Raw genomic sequence first — 25,647 nt, 5'->3', positions numbered from 1 at the left:
TAGACTCTGCCTACAATAGATGTCCTTCCTGTTCAGGGTCAGCCAGACCTGCTCCTTAGCCTACACAGGCTGCAGGGGAAGCAGCCACCTCTCTTCCTCCTGCTGGTGCTGGCAGAGTGGCTTTGGCGGGCCATACTCACATGGCCACCTGACCTGGCTGTCCAGCTACCCTTCTGTCTTTGCTCTGTCAGAGTCCACCGAAGACAGGGACATACACACATCAGAAAGGGATATTTTGAATTTGGCTTCAGAATGGAGATACGTGACTCTTAGAAGAACAATGTTCCGAATGGAGGATGGACTGGGTGTACCTGGAACCCTGAGGTGTGGTGGGAGAAGTAGGGGGCATGTGGCTGAACTCCTGATCCACAGAGAATGAAAGCTGAGTGTCAAGTCAGAGACAGTGTGGATACCCTGAGGCCCAGGCAGGGCCTGTTCACTGGCCGAGCCCATGGAAATGGGGGTGAGCGTGGGGCTTGCAGGCTAAGAGAAAGAGGTGTGTCACCATACCCACCCCAGTTGGCCTATGCCCATTCTCTCTACCTAGGTAGCTGAAGTGTGCCTCTGCCTCCACAGGACCCTCTGTGGGACTCTTCTCCATCCTTAGAGAATCAGCTCTTCCACAGAACACTTCCTCAGGCCACTGTCTGGTACCTGTGTTCTCCTACAGTTCCTATGGGAATCTGTGCCATGCCATATTAGGCTTGTATGAGGCACACATCATGTGCTGATTTGACTACTTAACCCTTTTGCACTCCATGAACTGGGTATGCCCATGGCCATGTAATAATGCAGAGGACTAGCTCATGGATGGAAAGGGGTATCAGAAAAAGCAGGAATTGCTTCTTTAAGGAAGGTTCCTGAAGGTCTCTAGCAGGTGGCCAGACCCATCCCTGAGGCTGTGGGAAGTGACCCATCTTGTTTTTCCTGATAAAGCAGTACTCCCCCCTTCCAACAGGGATAGACCCGCCCTCCTGAGACCCTGACACCCCCTTCCAGACCCTCTCTGGATCCTTCCCTATCTGAACCCCAGGCTCATGGGCCTGGGCTTTTGGGATCCTTGCTGTTGTGACAGTATCTGTAGCTTCCACTGTGCTGCTACCCCATGGCAAGGTACATCCATGTGTCTGAGCCCGGGAGAAGCAGGGGCTTGGCCAGAAGATTTATGACGCCCACTGTGCGGCCATCTTTCCTTGACCTCGGGCACCTCCTCGTCCCTTTCCTCAGGAATTCTGCTCTTTACTGCCCAGCTGAGTATCACAGGCCACCTAGGACACAGGAAGGTGTCAGGGTAAGAGCAAGAGGAGAAGGCAGTTCCAACTCCTACCTTGGCCCTGCCTTCCACATGGGGCCAGATAGGCTCCTCAGACTCAGGTTCCCATCAGGCATAGAAGCCTGATGTGGTACCAGGGGTGATGTTGCCTCCCAGAGCAGACAAGGCAGAGCCAGCACTGTCTCTGATCCATTAATCCCATGTCCCTGTGGACAAAGGTCTGGAAAATGGGCAAGGACCCCTGCCAGCTGGGCCACCTCACACAGAGTGGAGACACTGTCACCTAAGTTATCCTCTTAATGAGTGTACTCCTCCATCTGAGCCACTTAATCCCCAAGGAGAATACCCCTTTCAGCTGGGTCATCCCTCCAAGTAAGAGCTAGCTCACTGCCCTCCGGCTAGCTTCCAAACAAGAATCTGACCATCGATGCACAATTCCCTCCATTGCTGACAAACGCCCACCTTTGGCCAAAACAATGGAATCTTTGTGGAGAAAGGTCAAGGCCACACAGAAAGAGGCAGATATCTGAAATCTGGGCCCAGGCTTGTCTGAGCCTCAGAGAAGGAATCGATGAAGCTGTCCATTCCCATACTCCCTTCCCATTCTACCTGCATGCACTCAAGCAGATGGGGCAGCTCTGACCTGAGTCCATTCTGTCATCCTGCAGAGGACTGGGGACCATGAGAAGTCCAGCCCCGAGGCCACACTCATTTTGCAGAGTGGGGCCATGAGGTACCTTCAGCAGCCAAGGGCGCCCATGGCTGGCACTGTGGTCTCTGGGTAGCTCCCTCACTCACAGGCCATGAGGACCTGCTGGGGGCAGACAGGCCAGGGTCCCTGGAGAGAGGTGAGGCTCTAGCTGCTGGGAGTTTCTATCGTTGATAGAGGCCTCCCTCTCTATGTATGTGCTGATGTTTTTTGTCTGAGTTCATTAAAAGCTGTTGGGGTGCAAACCCTTGAAACCAGATCAGAAATGAAGGAACGTGGCCTGCAAGCCCAGCTTTTCTGCAGATCCTCTGGAGAACTGGCAAACTCTATAGAATGACAGCAGCTATCACCAAAAAGCCCTGTCCACACCATGGCCTGCCCAGTCTCTTCTGCCCCCCTCCAACTGAGAGGAGTCTTTGATTTTGGATACAAACTGCAATCAGGACAATGTTCTTGGTGGTTACATAAGCTGGCATGGGGCACAATGGAGGATTAGAGGAAGGACAGGGGCTAGTGCAGCCAGGAAAAGGGGCCTACCAGGGGTCAAGAACTCTGTCCCACTTTCAGCCCATTCTTGCCATGCGGAAGAAGACCTGGCTTCCCAGGGACAACCAGACATGTTTCTGGGGAAAGCGCCACTGCAGTCAAGGCCAGTGCTCTACTAAATGGGCATGCCTGAGGGGCTCCACGGGGGGGGCTGGTGTTGCAGAGACACCCCAAGTTTAGCTCTCCCACTCTAATACTCAGCATGCCTCCCCCAGTGGGATGGCTCTGCAGGTCACTCCTACCCTAGGTGGGGACTGATTGAGAGACAAGAAGCTGCCATTGGGTCACCCAGCAGGGAAGCTAGGTACTCCCTGGAGTTACCTGCTTGCCTGGTCTAGCCCCTCACTTTCCCCATGTAGGTTGTACTACTTAGATAGACCCCAAGAAGACTGGAGGAGACAAGGTAGCCATAGTCTCTCTTGCTTCCTCCCTAATAGCACCAGGGACCCGATGTCCAAAGGGCAGTGACTACCATTGCTGGTTCTGAGAGTCTTGTGCAGTCCCATTGGGGACTTCTGCTCCGGAGAGGCTCACATTTCCTGGATACGGTGGGTCTTTCTGGACTCTAGATGTGGCTTCTACCTCTCAATCAGAAAGAAGGATGGGCCCTAAAGACCCAGCAACCTACGTTCTCTAAGATGGTAGGTTGGCTGGCTAGCTGTGTGAATCTGGTGTCTGAGACCAAAGAGGTTACCAGAGGAACCTCTGCTGCCTGCACCATACCAGCCCCACCACATGATCTAAGGCTGTCTGACTACCCCTCATGGCCAGGAGCTAACCCACATGGCCAGGAGCTACCACACAGGTGAGATGCAACAAAGCCAGACCGGCCTGATGTCAGAGAGGATGGCGAGGTGAGCGTCTCTCTACCCCTCCATACGTGGCTGCAGCTGATCCTGTGGCAGGTCCATATTGTACTGACCTTGGCATGTAGTCCCTGCCAGGAGACCCCAGATCAAGTAACTACTGGAGACAGACACCCCACAGTCACTTCAACCCTACCTGCTGAGTGACAAGGGACACAGATGTGGGAGCCCAGAAGTGTTGTGGGGAAGACTAGCCCAATGTCAAACACTACATAACACCCACATCAGATGTGCCCACTCAGGCCCTAGTGGAACTTGGGGGACAGGACTAGTGGACACTAAATATTAAGTTCTAGTCTTGGGCCAGGCCCAGCTCTGGATCAGGGTAGGAAGGCTTGCACCATATACTACAGGGTATCCCAAGGTTACCTCCTACCCTCCCTTGTCCTCTGGTGCCAAGAGGCATCCTGGCTTAAGAGGGTTGAGTTGTGTATCTGGGCTGCAGTGGAACTTAAAACTAATAACCAACTATCCAAAGGCATTAGGGGAACTCCCAAGGACAAAGACACACACCTCTGGGGTTTGGCCACGCAGCTCCCCTCTTTGTGTCCACCTGGCTTCAAGAACTCCCTAACTACTTGTTGGCCTGGTCCTAGTTTGGGACAAACTATTCCCTCCACATCCCCAAGACTTCCTCCTCTTCAGGAAAAAACAAGGTTCTAGATCTGGAGATGGAGGAGTTCCTCCCTCCGATGAAATGAGCAATGGCTTCCTCACTTGCTGGGGTGGTGAACTGAGCCCCCTGGTCCCTGGCTGAAGTGTGACTCTGTACCTGAGAAGCCACTCCCAACCTGGGCTCTCTCACCTGGGGGTTGTCAGATCCTGGCTTCCTCCATGCAAAGCTTCAGACCCCCACATGTCCTTCTGCCCTAGTTTGTGGGGTGGTCAACCACACAGCCCCCTCTGCTGTCCATACCATGAGAGCCTTCCCAAAGGGCCCCATCATTCTTACCAGTGGACACAGGACCAGGGAGCTTCACCGCAGCTTGGTTGGCAAGGGGAGAGTGTGACGCCTTTGAAAGTGAGCTGCCTGTGAGGCCAAGCTGTTTCTGGGTATCTAGGTTTGGCAAGTTTAGTCTCATCAACAGCTCTCTCGGGAGCCACCCTGCGTTCCTGCCCCTGCTTGCTGAATATGGCAGATGCCAGGCTGGCAGCAGGCCCTCCTCCTTTTCTCGGCCTCCCCACTGCCTAGGGCCAGCAGGATCCTGGGTGCTTGAGGTAACAAAGACCCTGAAGATTTATAGATGGCTCAGGAGTTAGAGTATTCACCATGCAAACATAAGGACTAGAGTTTGAGTCCCCCAGAAACCTATGTAAAAGCCAGATGGGTGTGGTACCCACCTGTAATCCCAGCCTCAGAAGGCAGAGGCAGGGGAATCGCACGGAAAGCTGGAGACTAGCCATACTCAGGAACTCTGGGTTTGATTGAGACCCTCCCTCAAAAAACAGGTAGAAGAGCAGCCAAGGATGATTCCTGACACCAGCCTCAAATTTCCACATGTACGTGCACACGTGTACATATTCACATGTACCCACACATATGAAAGATCATATATGCTCATATGTGTACAACACATAAAATCGGGGGGCCAGAGAAAGAGGTCCAAAGGCTTCTAGCACTCTCTTCTAATTTCTCTCACTCAACAGATGTGGCATCTGAGGCACAAGCCACCATTGAATCACACTGGATCATGTGGCTGGTCAGGGCAGGCCAGGCCTTACTGGACTCTGCCATGCTCTATCTACAGTGACTGCCAGTGTCTGTGAGGAACACCAAACCAGGACAGCCCAAGAGAAGAACTTTGGATGCAGACACCTGGGGACACACTGCTCTCCTTGCCTTGCTCTGCCCCCTCCAAAAACCCAGGACCCCTTCCCATTCACTGCTTAGGGTACCCCACCTACATCCCTCCCCCAGGCTTCACCCTAGGCTGTTAGCTCCTTTCCATTTTACAAATGGTGAAACAAGAGGCACAGGGAAACTGAAACACGGGGGAAAAAAGAAGCCAATTGATTCCTAGTTTGATTCCAAGCTGGGAGCAGCCTGCCCTGCCAGCCCTACCTCCTGTACTCACCCAAGGCCAGGGTCTCAGGAGGCTGTGGCCTCAGACCTCAGCAGATCTCATTGTCCCAGTTACTAACTGGCAGCCTCGTGGGCTTGTGAGTACAGGAGGGTGACTACACCTGTGTGTGTGTGGGGGGGGGGGGCTTGTGGATAAGTAGCTGTGACAATTCTCGCCACCATACCTTATGCTGTGGGTTATTACTACCTTGGCTGGCCCTTCCCTGTGCTTTGTGGAGAAACTGGTTCTGTCAGTCAGGTGAGAGCCACAGCGAGAGCTACAGGCAGTCCTGACAAGTGGGTGGGGCCCAGCACTATCAGGTGCCACTTCTCCACCACACCCTACCAAGGCAGGAGTAGTGTTTGTGGGCCTTGCTTCCGGTTTCTCTCTTCACGGCCCCTGAACCCGTTCCCTGGCACTAAAGGCCCACAGGTGGGTGTGTAGCTTTTCAGGTGGAAGAGTGGATTGACCAGAGAACCTGCCCACTCTGGACTATCTCCATGGAGGAGTTGGTGTGCTCCCTGGCGGGGGTCTCAGAGACCACTATGTAGCAGCTCTTCCTCCTTGTCAGAACCCACCAGAAATCTTAAGGCAACCCCTTCTGAAAAGCTCCTCCCCTACTCCCATTACACCCATCCCATTTGATGGATCAAAGCGAAGATTACTCCCTCCTCATCACAAGGACACACCACTGGCCATCCCACCACCCATCCCAGGGACCGTAGGAAACCACAAGGGACACTCAGTCTCCTGCTATGGCTGCTTGGCCAGTTCACTAGTACTGAGATACAGATGGGTCCAGAGACCTCTCCCCCTGGTTGGTCCTAAGTCCCCAGAGCCATCAGGGCTAAGAAACAGTTCTAGAGGAGAGGTGAGAAAGCTTGGCTTGTCCTTAATGTCCCCAGGCCTAAATTTGGATCTGTACACTGACATGCTGGTCACACTCTGAAATGACAAGTTCTAAACCAGAAGCACAGCCACAGGCCCCGTGAGCAGCAGGCGACAGGTGAAGAGAGAGAGAAGGGGCACGCATCGGGGAGATGCAGAGAGCGCGTGCACCCGCTCAAGCCCCCACCTCCACTTGCACATGAAGTCTGATGCTAACAGCCCACTACCCCTGCTTTTCTCTCGTCTTTGGGGATCTCCTCCTCAGGAACTGAAGCCTTCCAGGCACACTGCATGCAGCCTCCTACTGATGGAAATAAATAGCTGGGGGTGGGGGCTTCCTTGGCCTTTGACATCAGCTTCCCCCAAGAGGAGATGCATTCTTCCCCAGCATAGCTTTGACAAAGAAGCACACACAATGGCTTAAAGGTTTATTTGCTCATGAGTGTAGAGGCCCCAAGTCCAAAATCAAGGTGCCAGCTGAGTCACAATGCCCCCAAGGACTCCGAGAGGGGGACCTGCCTTGCTTCTGTGCCTTCTGGGCACCCCAGGCATCTCCTGGCTTGTGGCTGCATCTTCTATATGACTCATTGGTTCTCCATGGCAGATCTCTTACTAAGACCCTCATTGTCACATGGAAAGGCCTCCCAAGTGAGAGCACCTTCACAGGCCCCAGGGATGAGGGCTTGGGTATATTCGGGGGTATTACCTAACACCGTATAAGGAACATCTGGGGCATGTTGGAAGCCTCGGGGTCAGCTCATCAGCACCCACCCTTGGAGGAGAACACTGGCTGAAAGGAGCCCAGCTAGAAGCTAAGCCTGGAAAACTACTTTGTAGGATCAGCATCAGGTTCAGTAAGGCGGAGGGAGGAGTACAGGAACTGTGGAAAAACAGGGTAAACAGAGCCCATGGCCAGAGGGTGCAGGAGGAGACACAGTCTGGGTTCTTATTGTCAAGGACCCCATTTTCTTTGCTTCCACTATTATGCCAACTTCACCTTACCCTGGCCAGGCCTGGGCCATGTCCTGCTAAAGGCTCCTGAGGCCTGAATGTAGTAGAGTCACGGTCTCAGGGCACCTACGCTCAAGGTCTGTCTTTGCATGTCTACCCTGAAATGATACTACCAAAAGGTCCACTACACCAGCCTTCACAATCCCTCAGATGTAGGCTTTTCAGGAATTGGGACCAGCCAAGAGAACAAGTAGCAAGCGGCCCCTGCAGCCACAGCAGCCACTGCAGCAGCCACAGCAGCCGCAGCAGCCTCAGCAGGCACAGCAGGCACAGCCAAAGTAGCAGCAGCATAGGTCTCATTCACTAAGGGTGCATGGCTAACCTAGGCTCATAGGCCCTCGTTTGTTTCTAAGATCACAAGTAGTAGGCGCTGCCAGGATGCCCATTGTGTATAAACATAAAGGGGTAAAAGCTGTGGCCTTTCTCTGGTTCTGGAGGCCCCACCCTAGACTAAGGGTATACTCCAGGATAGATAGTCTCTTGTGCCTGCTCTAGCTGCCTCTTGATCATCAAACAATCTGTCTCCCAATGACTATCAAGAGATGGTTTGGTGCCAGGCAACTGGAAGCCTAATGGGCAGCTATGGTCATTACTGTTTAGCTCTGTATGGTAGTACAAGGTCCTTGTTTCCTGCTTCCTCTCTTGCACCCGCTCTCCCCGTGTCATGACTACACACACACACACACACACACACACACACACACACACACACACACACACAGGGACACATAAGCCTATGTATGTGCATCAGGTCAGAGGTGTCCAAGCACCTGAGCCACAAGCTTCTGCTTTTTTTCTCAGGGTGGCAGTCCCCTGTTAGAGGGCTCTGCTGCTGTCATCAGGGCAGGGGGCTCTGCAGGGCTGTGAGAGGCAATTGAGGCAGCCTCCCCGGACAGAAAGCCAGTAAAGACCTGGTCTCAGGAGTAGAGTCCTGGGTCCCCAGGGAGCAGACAGTGCAGTTTGGGTTTCCTTGTTTGGACAAGGGCTTTTCGAAGACTGTTTTTCCGTCCCCAAGTAAACATGCTGACGCAATGGCTTCTTCAGGTTGTCCTCTGGGGCAGAGGGCTAGACTAAGTATTCCAGATCTCAAGAGGGGGCCAGGAGTGATCCAGGCACCCAGAGCACATGCAACATGTGCTTAACATTAACACACAAGAGTGGGCCAGGAGGGATGAGCAAGCTCAGGTCTCCAAGGCAGTAGAAAGATCACTTCCTGGTGGTCCACAGAAGCAGCCTGCCCTCATCTCCAGCCTGAGGAAAGACTACACAGAAGGAATTCTGTTGTCCTGTCCTCTGTGGTGGTGGCCCAAGATGGTAACATACCAGGTAGGGGGACCTGAAGGGAGTGGGTGGTCCCCACCCAGGTATGTGACATTAGAAACCTCTGCTCTCAGCAACCCAAAGGCCTTAGAAAGTCGCTGTTCAAGGTGACCTGCTGCTGCATCTAAACCCAGCTGCATGGCGTGCCCCATCTCATGGGCCCCCAAACAGCCTTGGCCCTCTCCACACAAAGAACAGGGGCTTGGAGGTGAGTTCTCATCCTGACTCCCTACCCAGTATGATCCTGATTCTCCTGCTCCTCTTTAATCCACTGCTGCACACCTGTCTGGCAGAACCCAGGAGGGAAAGCAAGCTCTGCAGAGAGCTACTGATGCTGCAGGTGCCATCCCATGCCCGAAAGTGAGGATGGGTCCCAGGCAGCATGGCGACTGGATGGCTGAGTGCCTAGCAGTTGGGATGCAATTTGTTTTCTTCCAGTCCCCATGTGTAGGGCCCAGGGTCAGATCAGCTCGTGGGCCCCCTGCCTGCTCCTGGGGAAAGCCTCACACTCAGAACCTGCCCCTGAAGCCCCTGTTTTGCTCCCTGTCACCTGTGCTTCCTGATGAAACTGGCAGCTTGGGTGGTCTCGCCCAGACCAGTTAGAGAAGCATGAGAGTGTCTTGATGCTCTTTTGGTCTCTTGATGCTTTCAAGGAAAAAGGGTCTGGCTCTTAGACCTCCAAATCTGCTTCCCCCGTCTATCTGTTAGAGACAATGACCCTGACCAACAAACACCAACTCTCAAAAATGACAAACCAAAACCAGACAGTAAAGTAGTCAGTGGCTACAGTATAGGCAGGCATTCTGTTCCTGAATGTGATTTTAGTTAGCCATGTGGCATAGCAGATACTAGCCAGACACAAGGGCACATACTTGTACTTGGAAAGCAGAGGCAGGAGGATCCTGTGTGTGAGGCTTGCCTGGGCTAGACAGTGAGACCTTAGTCATTAGGCCACCTTGACCAGGACTCAGTAGTAACCCATGCTCCTCTCAGGTTAACACATAGTGCTCAGTCACACTGCTCCAAGGCTCCTCATTCGGTTCAGCCCATCTCAATACAGTGGCTCTCTATCTCCATACTGCTTATCTCTGAACTCTTTCTCAGAGAGGCAGGGAAGGTCTCCTAGACTGGGTTCTGGGAAATCTGTTCTATGCCAGGAAGGACATCTGCTAAACAGAGGCCATAGTCCCTCGCCACAGTGGCTCATGCTGGATTACGGTCATGAATATGATACTCAGTCTTGACCCTAGGAAGGACAAGGTTTGGAAGCAGCCAAGGCTGCCTTGGGGTCTTGCTCCCCACTGAGAGGTCCAAAGGCTTCCTGCTGACACCTGTTAGAACATGATTGGCTTGCTTGTGTTTCTTAATTTTTAAATGTTTTATGCGTTGACTGTTTTGCCTGCAGGTATGTCTGTGTACCACATACATGCCTAGTGCCCATGGAGGTCAGAAAAGGGTGTCAGAATCCCTGGAACTGGAGTTATGGAAGGTTGTGATCCACTAAGTGGGTGTTGGGAACGGAACCCAGGTCTTCTGCAAGAGCACCCAGTTCTCTTGATCTCCAACATCTGTCACTCCATGGATTGCCAGGGTTCAGCTCATCTGGCCAGATAGGCAGATATTCCAAATGTTCCCATCCTTCCTCATGGCTCTAAGTAAGTCCCTCAGGAAGCTACAGTGCTCAATCTTAAAGGACAACCTTTCCTGAATAGAGAAGTATGGGTCTTGGGCTGAGGCTCCCTTGCTAGAGCCTCCAAACAGGTCTTACTCACATTTCTAACACAACCACTTATCTGTTGTTCCAGGCAGCAGTGAACATAGCCCCTCCCACAGGAAGTTTAAGGAATTTGGAGCCCAGCAGCAGCAGAGGCTCAATCCTAGAACACCTCGCCATTTCTCTACACCTTGGGTTTATGGCACAAGTATCACTTTGTGTGCCGGTTCTAGCTCTAGCCTTGTATTCAGTGGTGACTTGGGGAAGATCTTGTTACCTCTGAACCTCAGTGTCCCCATCTGTAAAGAGGGCATGAGCAGAGGTTAGTCATTAAAAGGCCTTCAGGGCTCAGGATGTGGCTGCTGGTAGAGTACTCATCCAGAGTGCATGAAGCCCTGGGTTCCACCACTAGCACCTCATAACCCAAGTGAAGTGGCACCTATCTGCAATCCCAGAATTCAGTTAACGGCCATCTTTAGCTATGTAGTAAACTTGAGACCAATCTGGGCTACCTGGGACCCTATCTCAAGAAAAAAAAAATAAGAAAATAATTTTTTAAAAAGGGCCAAATGGTCTACAAAATGAACTTAGTCACAGGAAGTAGGTTACTTTTTTTTCTTTCTGAGGCATTATGCAGCTAGCCCTGGCTGGCTTAGAACTGGATATGTAGACTAAGCTGACCTTAAATTCATCTACCTGCCTTTGCTTCTTTAGTGCTAGGATCAAAGGCACCATACCTGGAGGAAGAGGGTTATTTCTTATGGCACCTAAGGTTTCAAGGAGGTAAGTCCTTGGTGCCTTTATATCTATCTATTTCCACTGAGCATAGAACAGAGTTCAAAGCTTGGATCCCAGGAAGATTAGCAGTGTGATCTGGGCAAAAGCGCCAGTGGCCTGCAGAAGCTCCTAAGGCCCACTATGGCTGATGACAAACACCAGCATCCTCAGTGGGATGAGGCCCCAGGGACGATGACTGACCGCCGTCAGTGGGCATAGGTGCCTGCCGGACATACACAGCTTGTTCCCCAAATAGGCGAGGTTTGCAAATAAATGGGAAAACAGACGCAGGTTAAAAATAACGCACAGGGTGAGGGGGGTTATTTATGTGCGGTTGTTCATTTAAACTGCAGTTTACACCAATGGAAAGCTCGGGCTGCCGGGTGACACAGACCCAAGTTGGGAAAAATTCCCGAGTGATCCACGTGTCCAGGCCACAAGGGATGGGCTGTTGTCCACCAAGGCTGCCTGGGAGGAGCTTCCAGCTTTCCCCTTACACTGCATTAGGGCTCTCAGCTGAGCTGCTGAGGGCACAGGCTCTGGCAGCAGGGAGCCCTGGGGTGTCTTCCCCCTTTTCCAGATACAGCGTCTGCAGGAGTGCCAGGGACCGAGGGAGCTTGAAATGCCCAAGGGTGCTGAGGGCTCTCTACCAGGGTCTATAGACAGTGCCTGATAAGGGAAGCATAGAAGACCCAGGGAAGACCCCAGACCTTCATTGCCAGTGAAAGGCAGGAGGGTGGGCCTTAGGGGTGTGTGATCTCCTCACACAGTGAAGGCAGAAAACACTCAGGAAAGACACAGCACTAATTGCTCCCCAGCTTATGGATTCTGGCCTGGGAATCTATGATTGACAGGAAGCAGGCAGCCCTAAGGTAGAAATGACCAGTGAGTGGCAGGACATGACTGTGGAGGTTTGCTGGCTCTGTATACAGGACAACCTGTCCAACAGACTTCCTGCTTGCTCTTTCAGTGTGAGTTCTAAATAGTTAGTGCTGGGATTGCCATGCTCAGTTAAAGCTTGACCTACGACCCGCTGAGCTTTCTGGGCTGACAGAAAACAGCCACAGTTTGAACAGCTCAATGCTGACAAAGTTGATATATGTTTATGGGTACAGAAGGCTATGATCACATCACAGACCCACGTGCAAGGCCATTTGGCACCATAGGCAACAGTGGGCCTTGTGCTAGCACTGGCTCCATGCAGACCCTGCAGTCCATCAGCCAGACTCCACCCTTCTGGATTCTCAGGGCCTCAGGGAAGGTCAGGCCAATTTTTTGGTTTTTAATTAACAAACTGTATTGGCCAATTAGAAATGCTAGAAGGCCTGGCAAGCATCTGTGGGAACAAGCCTTTATTATGCAAGCTGGGGGTGGGGGAAACCATACTCCCTATAATATCTTCCCTCTAAATGGATTAGAGGAATTGGAGTCTTCTCCAGCAATAGATGAATGCATGTGGTAGATAGAGCCCCCAAGGCCAGGAGAGTCAGGAATGCACTCCAGTTGGAATGTGATTACATCCAAATTCAATGATGATGGACACCCCTTAGCTACCCATCCCTTAGAAGATCTTTACAGATGCACTGAAAGATACCTGGACATAGTACTCCAGCCAGAGAGAATGGAAGTAAACTAGACATTTCCACACAAAGCAAGAAAAACAGGAGGCTCTGTAACCACAGAGCAGAGGCCAGCTGCCCAGGCTGGGCACCACTTTCTACAGCATCTGAGACACAAGCAGAAGGAAGGGGTGAGCAGAATGAAACCTCAGCACTCTGGAAGCTGAGGCAGGAGGATTGCAGTGAGTTCCAAGCCAGCCTGGGCTCCAGAGTGAGACGCTGTCTCCAAAAAACAAGACAAACAAAACAACACCAGATTGAGACGGGACCATCCATAACTGGAGCCCGAGAACAGTGTCCACTCATGACAGCCCATCCTCCAACAGTAAAGGCACTCAGAGAAGGCCTGGGAATGGCTACAAGGACAACCTGGAGCTGCAGTCCCTGGGGAAGGTGCTGCAGTGGAGGGACTGCACGGGGACCTTTCTTCCTCCCTCAGCAGTATGACTGACCTCTCAGAACCAACCTGAAACAAATACAGACAAACATGGATGCCTCGATAAAGCTGGCACACTCTGACTCTTGAGGCCAGCATGGCTTCGCTTGGTTTATATGGTTTCTGAGTTTAAAGCTTTCACAATGCTTAATTATTAATCGACGTTTTTTATTAATGAAAGGAAGGGCTTCTCCCCATTTTGAGATCCCGTGTCATCTCTAAACAAAACCGTGTCCTGGCTGGACCCTGCACTCACAGTAGATCTAGTTCATGCTCTTGTCGAATCTTCTCAGCATCCCTACCAGCCTGGCAACAGGACAACCCATTTCACAGATGAACAAGAGAAACTGAGGTCTGGACATTCGGCGTCACTGGGGGTGGGAGCCTCATGGCTAATGATCCAGAGTCTATATGCCTTGGTGCTCAGCAAGACACCTAAATGGCACAGACATGTCACACAGCAACCGTGGGACACTTGCTGGCTAGAGAGAAGAGTGGGCTCCACTAAGCTTGGATAGAAGGAAGTTGGGACCAGTAAGGCAGCAGGGAGATTCTAGCCCACAGAGCAGTTGTGTCTAACCTTTTGACACAACCTTTGACAATAGGATAGGACATTGTCTTAGTTAGGGTTTTACTGCTGTGAACAGGCACTGTGACCAATGCAAGTCTTATAAAAACATTTAATTGGGGCTGGCTTACAGGTTCAGAGGTTCAGTCCAGTATCACAAACAACAACAATAACAAAAGCCAGACTCATGCCCTGCAATATTTTAATAAAACACAATATTTTAATAAAATTTATGCTTTTGTCTTGGGCTATATTCATTACAATCCTCAGCCTAATGAGGTGCACCAGCCACAGGTTAAACATCCAAAAGAGGGATAAGGGAGGCCTATGAGATGGCCCACTTGGTTTTAAAAAAAAAAAGACACTTGCCAGCAAGCCTTGTGACCTGAATTAAATCCCTGGAATTTATATGGTAGAAGGAAAGAACCACCTCACCATCTCCCACAAGCTGTCCTCAGACACTATAGCCCCACAAAAGTTTGTTTGTTTTTTCCTTTTTTTTTTTTTAAGGAAGGAAAGGGCTGGGTGTAGTGCTACACATCTTGAATCCTAGAAACCAAATGGCTGAGGCAGGCAGTGCTCTGAGACTTCAGGACCAGCCTGGTCTAGATGGGAGTTCCAGACCAGCCAGGACATGTAGTAATGAGACTCTGTCTCAAAAAATTTAAAAAAAAATTAAAAAAAAAATAAAAAAGAAAGAAAGATACAGAATATTGAGTTAGACTAATGATGGGCCACCCTGAAGAAACAGGCTAGCCTCCACTAATGTAGGTGCCCTGAAGAAACAGGCTAACATCTACTGATGTGGGTGCCAGAAGATATGGGTGATATGAGCCAGGTATTGGGTGCTGAACCCATCCCAAACATCTTGCATGTACTACACACATGTTGGGGACACTGGGTCAATGTCCCAGACAGAGACAGGGACAAGCTTTTCATCCAGGGCAGGACATCTGAGAAGACAGAGGGATGCAGGCAGCAAGAGGCCTAGCTAAGCCAGGGCCATGTTCGGGGCAGGTCCACAGAGCCAGGCCCATACTCAGGCTGGTAAGATAGCCACATGGCCACCAGCACTAGCTGCCCTGAGTCATACTGAAGGAAGTAGGGGTGAGGATGGCTGTGCTCCTGGCCACCAGAGACCTCGATCCTCTACCTTCAGTTGAGACTACAGGAAAAGTGGTCCAGGCTGCCCAGTTCAATTTCTCCTGGGAAGGTAGGCACTGGTTATGGTGGACGCCATCGGGAAAGACTTGTATTGGGAAAGAGCTCACTGAGAAGAAAGGGCAGCAAGGATGTGTGTCTGACCACCTAGATTCACAGAGCCTGGACAAGTCCACCCAAGCTGTGCACGCCAATCTGTCCCTCAGGTGTCAAACATCAGTCCTCTATCCCCTTTCCCCCAGGACCCTCTACAACAGCTTACCTGCTTGGCCATCGGCAATAGCTAGCAGTGGTCACTGAGTTGAGACCAGCAAGCAAGCCCTGCCCTGAGCAGCCTCACCCTTGGGTTAACATTCTGGGGTTGAATTTCTGGGTCAAAGCCAACAGCCTCTTTACATCCCAAACTCCCTATCAATATGTAGCCAAATGCCCTCCTCTTCCTAGCAGCCTCGCCTGCCCTTTGGGGACCTGCTTTCCAGGGACTTGTCATTCTGTTGCTATTCAGAGGCAGAATCTAGGCCTCTCAGCAGCTGGAGCCCACGCTTTCCTGCAGGTGCCAGGCCCAAAGTGGAAACCCAGCATAGCGCCTCAGTGGGTGAGGGCTCCCTTCAAAGCTGGCTGCTCTGTCCCTCTGCCCACAGAGGTCAAAGGATGCCACAGGGCATCAGGTAAAGGTTTGTTGCTCATGCTGGTACCTGCTTTTCAGAGCTGCTTCTGTCCTGGTCCAGGGACTGCAGGACAGTAGGGTGGGGCCATGGGAAAGTGGGCTTTGTCACCAGTAGCAGGTACATCAGCCATGGGGAAGCCACACAAGGCTGCAGGCTAGACATGAGTGCTGAGTGACACTGAATGCATCTGTCTGTGCCAGTGTGTGAGAGCCGGTGGGAGGGAGGGGTAAGGAGCAGCTTTCAAACTCTTTAGAATAAACAGAAACTTTTTATGCAAAAAACATGATGTGACTCTAATGATAGAAAATGGTTTAAGGAGCATTGTAGTGTGTGTGAGAGAATGTGTGTGTGTGTGTGTGTGTGTGTGTGTGTGTGTGTTGCTCTGTGGAGAACCTCTGCTTGGAGAAGTTCTTGCCTGAACATCATGTACTTACAGGAGTCCCTGGATCTGCTGGTTAGAGGACAGAGTCAGGTAAAGGAGCCTTAAGGATAGAGAACTTGATGCTGGGTGGAGGAAACCTTGCACTCCTATTAAAATGAGAGCTGGGGCATCAGCAGCCCAAATTTACCCAGAGAAGCCTGGAAAGGGCTGGAGAAAGAAGGCTCAGGATTGGGCATGTGGAACTCTGGAACAAGAGGGTAGCATCAAAGGACTCAGAGCTGCCACGCCCTTCCCACAGCCAAGTCTTCCCAGGGGACAGGCATGCTCCAGAGGCCAGAATGGCCTGGGAATTGCTACCACCCCTGCCATTCAGTCATCTTGGAGACTGAATACTAGTCCTGGTACCCAGGCCTGGCTAATGAAAGATCTGGTTCCTAAGCCAAGCGATGATTGGTAGGCGAATGGGGGTCAGAGATAGGAGACTCCACAGTTCTCGAGGTCTTGGATCAGAGGGTCTCTCTGGACCTGCTCCACGTGAAGATTCCGAGTTGTGGGACCCCAGTTCTGTAGGTGGCAGCAGGCATGCTCCTGACACTGAGGTCCCACGGAATCACTGCCTTTCACAGGTTGGGTGTCCACCACCCACACAGACAGCTTAGGACAGCTGGGACTGAGGCTAAGGTCATAAGCAGAGAAGGAGCTGTAAAGGTAGGGATGGGCAGGTCCTGAGTAGAAGCAGGGTCCACTTGGGATTCCACCCGCAGAAGGCCCGTGGTGACAGCAGGTGGGAGTGCCAAGGGAGATGATGGCTGGAGAGTAGACACCTTTGACTGGGATTTTAAGGAATATAAAATACACTCAGTATATAATGGCCGATGTCACCCAATACTGGGGACTTCACTTGAGTCCAGTGATACACACAATGACAGGTAACTTGAAGACAAAGAACCATCATGGCAGAACACTTGGGATACAACATTTCTGTAAGGTTTCCATGGCCAGGGCTTTCCATCCACTTATTTCGCCAAGGCCCCTGCGAGTCTCAGAAGCCAGGTATGGTACCAGGGATCTGACTGGTCTGAGTGGTTTGAGCATTTGGGATTGTGGCTGATTGGAGGGACCAAGAGTGGTTCAGAGCTTAGCAGCCCCTCCCTGTCCTGGCTCACCCTTCCAGAACAAAGAAGACAAGCACTATTCCAGTTCCTACCCCACAGGCTGACCCCCTGAACGAATACAGCTGAGCACAAAGTTTGTCCTGTAAACCAGAAACCTGGCCTGCCTTCTTCCACCTGCCCTGTGCCTACTAATCAGCCCCAGGCTCCTCTACCTCTGTACTTAGGAAAGCAGCACTGGCTATGATCAATGGAGGGAGGTGGCTTCCCTCCTAGTCTGAAAAAAAGAAAGGCAGAGGCAGAGTTCAGACAGGAGCCACCTCAGCCTATGAGTGGAGACCACTTCCCAGGCCTGATCCTCTCTAAGGGACCTGAACTCTCTATACTGCACTCACCCAGAGAATGTGCAGGATCCCCACCCACCTGCCCTGGGCATGCCTGCCCGTGTGCCACTGCTATATTCCTGTTCACGTTCTCCCAGGTTGGGTGTGAGAACCTGTCCCTCAGCAGAAAGGAAAAGGTATAGGCCAACAAACATTCTCTGCATTGTTCCTGGAGGCCTGGCTTCTCCCTATGCAGGCACTCCGTGTGCCCACCAACCCCTGGAGAGATGGTTCTGTGACTTTACAGGTTTCCAAACTCCCCAGGCCTTTGTCCAGGGAAGGTAACTCCACACCAGGCCAGCATCCTGTGAGTAGGAGATCTCTTAGGTCTCTACTTAAGTTATGAGCCCTGGTGAGTTAACTCTTTTTTTCTGTCTGACTTTGAGCAAGGGCCAACAGCCACCTGCACATACCACATAAGGATACAGGGGTCTTCTGCGCCAAGGCTGATCTGCAGGAGTCATTCCTAATTCAGAGGCTGAAGGCTGAGAAGCAAGAGTCACACACAATGCCACAGTAGGTCTCCTACCTCCTGATGCTGGGAAGGCAGGGGAGGGAAGGCAAGGTGGGCAGTTGGTTTCAGACCTGCCACTTTCTGGGGATTTCCTTTCTAATCTCACACAGGAACTGAAGGCTGACTGTGTGCCCGGCCCTGGGCATTGAGCCTAGAGCTCACATTCAGAGAACAGACAAGATGCTAGGTGAGAGTACCCTCTCGCAGGCTGCCTCTGGCCCAACTGTTCTCTGAATATTTAGACATCAAATTAAATAAATCAAGATAACTTCAGATATAGTTACATGATGTTAAGAAGGAAACATGAGAGCTACTGAACTTAAAACAGTCACTTTAGGACAGGGACAGAGGGTGTCTGGGGAGGAGTGACACCTTTGGTGGAACCTGGGTCAGCCATGATCAGATCTGGGAAAGCTGACCACAGAGATTGCAGTCAGTGCAAGGCCTTGGGGTAAGAAAACCAGGCATGCGTATGAGTCCCTGGGAGTGAGGAATGGGGCGAGGTGAAAGCAGAAGCCAGGTGTAGCTCCCTTGTGACCATGAGCTAACCCAGAGACCCATGGTGAATAGAAGAGCTGTGAAAGGTCAGGCTACACACACACACACACACACACACACACACACACACACACACACTCCTTTGCACCTTGGCTGTGCTGGGAATAGAAGCCAGAGCATCACAGACTTGGAATAAGTGCTCTGTCCCTAAGCCCAGGTGTGTAGAGGCTGCTCACTGCTGGCTGGAGGACTAGATAGGTGTGATAGGAAGGGAGGGCTAGTGAGGTGGGGAACACTGATGCCCTATGCAGGAGCTGGGCAGGTGGGGAGCTGGGAAAGTCCTGTGAAGCTTGAGCTTAGAGCCTGAGTGACTCTGAGCCTTGATCAAAGGCCATTGTATATTCTAGGTTCTTCCATACTGGTCAATCTACACTGGTCAGCCAGGCTCCTGCCTTGACCTATAAAGGCTTTCTCTTATGTCTCAATGACCTGGATAACCTTAGTAAGGCTACATTGACCAGGGTGAGCCTAGGGGTCTGACTAGGTGGCTCCCCAACTTTTCTCAATGGTTTTTAGGTTCCTCCCATCCCACAGGCCTGTCATCATCCTCATAAGGATCCCACTGTGGGCCAGTCCTCTGCACATCTGCCTCGTATCCTTCCTTCTTTATGAGGTATGAAGATTCCCCAGCTAGATCTGTGGACAAAGAACTCCAAGCTGGAGTCTCTGTTTTGCCCTAATGGCATCCCAAGCCTTTTCCTGATGCCATGACTGGTGCCAGTCCCCTCAGCTGAGACGCCAGAACAAGGCAACCCGCTTCCCACGTGTGCATGCTCCTGAGCCCACTCTTGGAAATTGCAATGCAAAGACATTCCCAATAGGATCCCAAATCCAAGGCCTTGTCCTTGACCCCAGTGCAAAATTCCCTATCTATGCATATTTCTCTAATGAGTGGTCAGTAAACCCTTAGGGATCTGGGCAGGTTGTGAATTCTTTATCTTTGAGCTAAGGCTCAGTAAGTCACATGAGGATTCACAGAGAACAGTAGTTTTCCTACAGGGCAGCCTTCAATAGCAACAGGACATCATCCCAGGACAGGCAGTATGGCTTTTAGTGGGCAGCCTGTGGAAAGGCCAGCTTCACTGCCCTGCCCCACCCAACACTGAAGATGCTCACCTGGGCTGCATAGCCAGCCCTGCAAACAGCCTGCAGTGCCTCCAGGGAGGCATCTGAACTCAGTAGTCCCTCATGCTTGAGGTCATTTGTATCTCAGAGTCAGAATTCAAGCTCCCAAACCCACATGTTTCCAAGAAGCAGCCCCACGCTCTGACCCACCCTTTTCTTGAACAATAAATGGGGATGAAGGTGGGACACACCCCTACTACCTTGAGCAAGCTCAGTACCGGTGTGCCAGGAGTGGCGTGTGTCTACTTGCATGTGGCTGGCTGAACCACAGATGGCTCAAGGCCCCAGTACAGACACAATACATAATTCTAGACACAATACTCCCCAGCACGTGCCATTTCTGTCTCTCCCCCACCCCCTTGTGACATGCCGGATCTCTACTGTAGCTGAGAGTGCTTCTTGGAAGAAGCCTGGGTGACAAGGGAAACTGACCCTGGATATCTTCAGCATGGCAGACACAATCAGGGTGTGGGGGAAGAGACGCCTTAGGCATTGGCAAAGAGCCCAGAGCCAGGCTTGGAAGGACTCACACCCCTTGGCTGGTCAGGAGAACCCCTCTGACATCCAGGATTTGCTGCTGCTCAGGTTGGGCCTCAGCACAGCCATCTCCCTGAGACAAGGCACAGCTCTGTGGGGGAATAGCCTCACCCAGATGCTTCACCCTTCTCTAAACACCACCTGGCGAGGCAAACCAGACAGAGGCAAACACTTGGTTCCTTGGCACCCAGGCCTTGTGTTTGTTAAAAGGCTCCACTCCGCTGCCCCATACACGTGCAGGCAGACAATAGATCTGCAGTCAGGAGCCTGAAAAGGGACAGCCAGATGTCACCACTTGCCACCCAGATCACCCTGATTTGTCTGACACCTGCAAAGCTCTCTGCGCTCCTCTGGAACCCCACCAAGTTCAAAATCTCAGCAAGCACCCCCTCCATCTATGCTGCTGCTTGAGCAAAGATATTGGGGCAAAAATGTAGTAAGGAAAGTCAGCCACTTGGCTGTTATCACAAGGGAGAGGGGGAAATGACAGACAGACAGACAGACAGACGGACGGACAAACAGATGGACAGGCAGACGGATGATGGGGACATGGAAAACAAACTCAAAAGTGCAATATCCACCCCATCCAAGGGTCTTTCCCACTTCTCCAGGCCCTGACACCACCACTTCTGCTCCTATGACCAGACAGAGGTGTGTAGCTGAGGCTGGAGCCAAAGGTGGATACATATAGGAACCTTTAAGTACAGACAAGTGGGTGACAAGTCCCAGGGAGGAACAGAGAGCAAAAGACAAGAAATTCAAATCAGTGGTTCTAGTAAGCCAAGCCCAGCCTGGCTCAGGGTGGGTGAGGGGTGAAAAAGCCCCCCTTGGCCCTGATTGGGGGTGTCTACCCACAACCCCAGGAGCCACTCACAACTGGGATCAGGGACTTGGACCTAAAAAGCCAGGATATCTGAAGTGGGAGGCAAAGCCAGCTGGACCTGTGGCTGGGAGGGGCTCAAGTCCTACCCACCCCAGTCGTAGAAATCCGCAAGTGCAGCTCAAGTCATCTGGACAATGCCAAGCTCCCTCCCTTACTCTAGGGGCTCAGTCCTATGAGAGGCCATGGGTGGACAGAGTCCAAGGGCAAGATAGGTCAGCAGTCACTTGCTCTGCGGACCCTGACGAACCATCCTGAGAATCAAGCCAAGGAACTGCCATCTCAGACCCAAGATCTTACAGGACCTTTTAGACACCTCTTCCCTGCTATTGCTGGGCTGGGGTACAGACCCCTCCACACCCAGGGTCGGAGGCTGCCAGACCCTCCCACCCATTCACCTAGTCCTGACTCCTTTTAGCCTCACCAAGTGGGAGCGGGGCTGGACATGCCGCACCCACACGCGGGCCCCACCCGCCACCCAGAAGTCTCCACGCATTCGGACTCCCCAGCCAGGCGCTGTTTTCCCATACAAGCTGCTGTTTGGATCTATGCAGGGGCTCCCCCAGACCAGCCCCTGAGGGCTCCCCGACCCCCACGCCGGCTCTGTGGCCCTGAAGCCTCTCAGGCCTACTGAATCCCCTCCTGGCCTTTCCCGGCCTTCCACCAGCCCCATCCTTCCCGGTCCTCCCAGCAGCGGAGCTCCTACCGTGCTGGTTGCACTCAGTGCTGGGGCCGGGCCGGGCCGCCTGGGCCCGCGAGGGGCTCAGCTGTCGCTGAGCAGCAGGAAATACCAGAGGGCTGATCCAGGCGAGGCGGAGCGAGGGAGCGGAGGGCGGAGGAGGGAGGAGAGCGCGGCAGACGCAAAACCCCGGGTGGACCTAGGGCGGATCGGCTGCTGGGGAGGCGCGCTGGGGACCCAGTCCTTGCCCGGAGCCTGAGCCTCCTCCCCGGTGCACGCTGGGGGGCACAGGAATCCTTAAGTATAGACAAGTCGGTGGCACCTGCGCGCCAGGGCTGGGGACACCGCCCCACAAATAGCCAAAGGAGGGGGGGGTGGCGGTAAGCAGCGCTAATCTTGGGAGGGGTCTTCTATTTGAGAAGCATACCTGGGTGCGGTGCCCTTCCCCTTCCAGAACATAAGAAGAACCCCCTCCTCCAAAACCAAACCCCACTGGCCTTGTCCTACACAGGGGCTCAAGGGGACCCCTTGGTCACCATCCATGAGTCCCACTACACTTCTTTCAGGATGCCTTGGCTGAGACTCTGACTCCTGGGGCTGGAGAGATGAGTCAGGTTAAGAGCATATGCTAATCTTCCACAAGATCACGGGTCCATTCTCAGCACCCAGGTCAGGCTGTTCACAGCCACCTGTAACTCCAGCTCCAGGTGATCTGACAACCTCTTTTAGCATCTGCTGGCACCTACACCCATGTGACATCACACACACACACACACAAATAGAAATAATAATACTTTTTAAACTGACTATCCTGATAACCAAGACCTCCTATGTGTCTACCACCCTTTACCACTCTCCAAGAACTTTCTAGACTCCTCAATCCTCTTGTATTTAGAAGACACTTTTCTAATTTTATACCACCCATATATAGAGGCTGATCTTAGGGGTCTCCAGCCGAGACCCTCAGCATGAGGTTCTTTGGTGTGTGTGAGTGTGTGTGTGTGTGTAAGGGTCCTTCCTGTAGAGTTCCCAAGAGCCACCCAAGCAGGAAGTTTAGCCTGCCTCCTCCAGCCGCTGGAATCAGGTAGGACACAGAAGGGTATAGAGGCTTTCCCAGCAGAACCTTCTACCCTAGGAATACCGGTGTGAGTGTGGGCAGAGCCCCAGCTGATTCCCACATTGTTAGTAGGTGCTGGACAGCCGAAGTGATTCCAGGCTATGGAAAACCACTGCTGCTAAAAGCCACTGGGTAGGGCTGTGGCGTGCAAACCTGGAATAGCTCAACTTCCAGGCTCTGTTGACCCCTTGTCCACTTAGCCTTAGCCATGCCTCCCCTGTTAGACAGAGGCTAGGGTTCCACCTGGTGGGCAAGTACCAGCATCTTGTGCACAGGCAAGGAGCTTAGGCGGGCTCATTCTCAGTTCATCATGGGACCATCCCTACCCAACCCCAGTCACCTGGCGAGGCTTTCGGATGCAGAACTGCTCAGACAAGATGCTCAGGGCCATGGTGAAACTGCCTTCTTGAGGTGTGAGGGGTGGCTCTGCCCTTCCAGCAGGACTGTGTGCAGTGTGGGCCGCTTCACAGATGGAGACCAGCCTGCCTGCTAGGTCTGCCCCAAGCTCAAACAAAAAGCTGGGTGTGGCTGCTAGAACCCAGTAAATCAGCAGTTGCTAGAGCCAGTCCTTGAGGGACTCAAAGAAGAAAACAAGGTCCCTGTCCCCTGGGGCAAGGTCTCAGCAAAATTGCCTACACTTGCTGTTTGAATATGGATTATAAGAGCCAGATTACTGGCCAAATGGGGGAGGCTTGTGCATGATAGCAGGAAGGGTGGGCTGAGGAACACAGTCTGAACGAGATTGCCCCAATGCCAGATGGTCAAGTGGGGACTGAGGAAGTGCCACCTGTGTGGCTCAGGTACAGGTGCATAGCTGCAGCTAGGCTTCCCTGAAGTCTCCATCCTGCTCCTTGCAGGGCTGGAAAAGGTATTCTTGTGAATGAAGGCAGGCTCTAATCTTGCTGCTGCTGAGCAGAGCACTGTCACGCAGAACCTCGTTCCTTCAAGGTCTTAGTCTGTCTGCTCTGTTTTAGACAGGCTCTCACGTGGCCTCAAACTCACTATGTAGTTGAGGATGAGCTTGAACTCCTGATCTTCCTGCCTCCTACCTCCCAAGTGCTGGGATTACAGGTATGTGCCACCACATCTGGTTTCCTGTGGCATAGAACCCAGGGTCTTCTACATTTCAGGCCTATGTTCTACCAACTGAACCATATCCAAGCCGAATTGACCTTCTGAACGAACCTCCTTTTCCTTGACAAATGAGCAGCATGTGCGTGGTGGAAGATGGAGAGGAAAGAGTCTTGGAGCGGGGCTGTGCAGAGGTCATGTGGGCAGGGGCACACTGATGAGTTCTAAGGCCTGGGAAAGCCTGGAGCAAGTTTGTGCAACTCTCCATGCCTCTGTTTCCTCACATGTAAGTTGCAGTAATGAGAGCAGGTTCCAGCTCCAGCTGTGCAGGGAGGGAGAGCTTGGGGCATCCAGAAGTCAGGGCAGCCAAGGCAGCAGAAGCAGTAGGTTCCAGGAGTGAGGAGGCTACACCCTTGGTATTCATGGGATGGCTGGGGCGGCCAAGTTGGGAGAAGAGCATGAGGTGAGGTCAAAGAGGCTGGGAGGCTTATCTTGCCTGGGTGATATGTGGATTTTGGTTTTATTTCGACTAAGTGAACTAGATAGGGATTCTGGGAAGAGAAAGAACGGGCTTATTTGTGTGTGCGCACATGGAGGCCACAGGTCGACCCCAGGGTGATTCCTCAGGCTCTGCATACTTGGCTTTTAGAGGCAGAGTCTCTTATTGAGACTAGAGCTTACCAATAAGGCTAGACTGGTTGGCCAGTAAGCACCAGAGAGCTCTGTGCTTTAACCTGCAATGCAGGGAATACATGTGTGTGCCACCATACTTGGCCCTTTCTTTTTAAAACTTGAGTTCTGGGAATGAAATTCAGGTCCTCCTGCTCGCAAAGACACTTTTTTTTTTTAAATCAACTGAGCTGTTTCTCCAGCCCATTGATCTTATTACTGTTTAGAAAACAAACAAACAAACAAAAAAACTGTCCATACAGGGGACAAGAATGTCAGCACAAGACTGGGATGTGGCTCTGTAGTGGAGCACCTGCCTGGCATTGGTGGCCAATAGTCCCATGAAAGAATGGAACCAGTCTTGTATAGAAGCTAGAGAGATGCCTCAGTGGTTAAAAGCACCTGCTACTCTTGCAGAGAATCCAAATTCCTAAGTTCCATTCATACTGGGTAGCTCAAAGCTTTCTGTCACTTCCACTCCAGGGAATCTGATTACATCTTCTGGTCTCACTATGCAACTGTATTCATGGGCACAAACACACACATGCATACACACACATGCATGTACACACACATATACACATGAACATGCATGCACACAATGTACACATGAACATGCACGCACACACGCACGCACACACACACACACACACACACACACGTATACATGCACACACTAAAGGTAAAATAAAATCTCAGCAGAGGAGACAGGGATTTGGATCTCTGTGAGTTCAAGACCAGCCTAGTCTATACAGTGATCTCCAGGATAGCTAGGGCTATACAGCAAAACCCTGTTTGAAACAACAACAAAACAAACAAACAAACAAAGCAAAATAAATATTCAAAATGGAGAGACTGAGATTGATAAGGACCCAGCCTGTAACCTTCAGGATAGGGAGGGAGGTTCCCCATCTAAGGTGGGGGAGCCACAGTGTCTAGGATGGAGTTAGGGTCCCAGGTGGCTCCCCACCCCAGCCAGCTGGCTTTGACCTGTTTGTGCC

General features: G+C 52.0%; 1 protein-coding gene across 2 annotated transcripts in view; it reads right to left on the bottom strand.

The window, feature by feature from the left end:
- Osbpl5 (oxysterol binding protein like 5) overlaps window positions 1–23,414 on the bottom strand; it is a 54,941-nt gene extending 31,527 nt beyond the window's left edge. The window contains exon 1 of one of the 2 annotated variants that reach the window (XM_085841134.1): window positions 23,247–23,414. In XM_085841134.1, coding sequence (XP_085697260.1) covers window positions 23,247–23,297 — 51 coding nt within the window. In that variant the 5' untranslated portion in view covers window positions 23,298–23,414. Of the gene's footprint in view, window positions 1–21,816; window positions 21,928–23,246 lie in introns of those variants that run through there. The other variant, XM_021166956.3, reaches the window with a different exon arrangement.
- Between the last annotated feature and the right edge of the window lie 2,233 nt (window positions 23,415–25,647).

Source organism: Mus caroli, unplaced genomic scaffold (assembly GCF_978045245.1).
Source record: "Mus caroli unplaced genomic scaffold, Mus_caroli_1 scaffold_8, whole genome shotgun sequence".
Classification (NCBI taxonomy): Eukaryota; Metazoa; Chordata; class Mammalia; order Rodentia; family Muridae; genus Mus; species Mus caroli.
The sequence above is the reverse complement of the archived record's forward strand: the minus strand, read 5'-3'. Positions and strand labels throughout refer to the sequence as shown.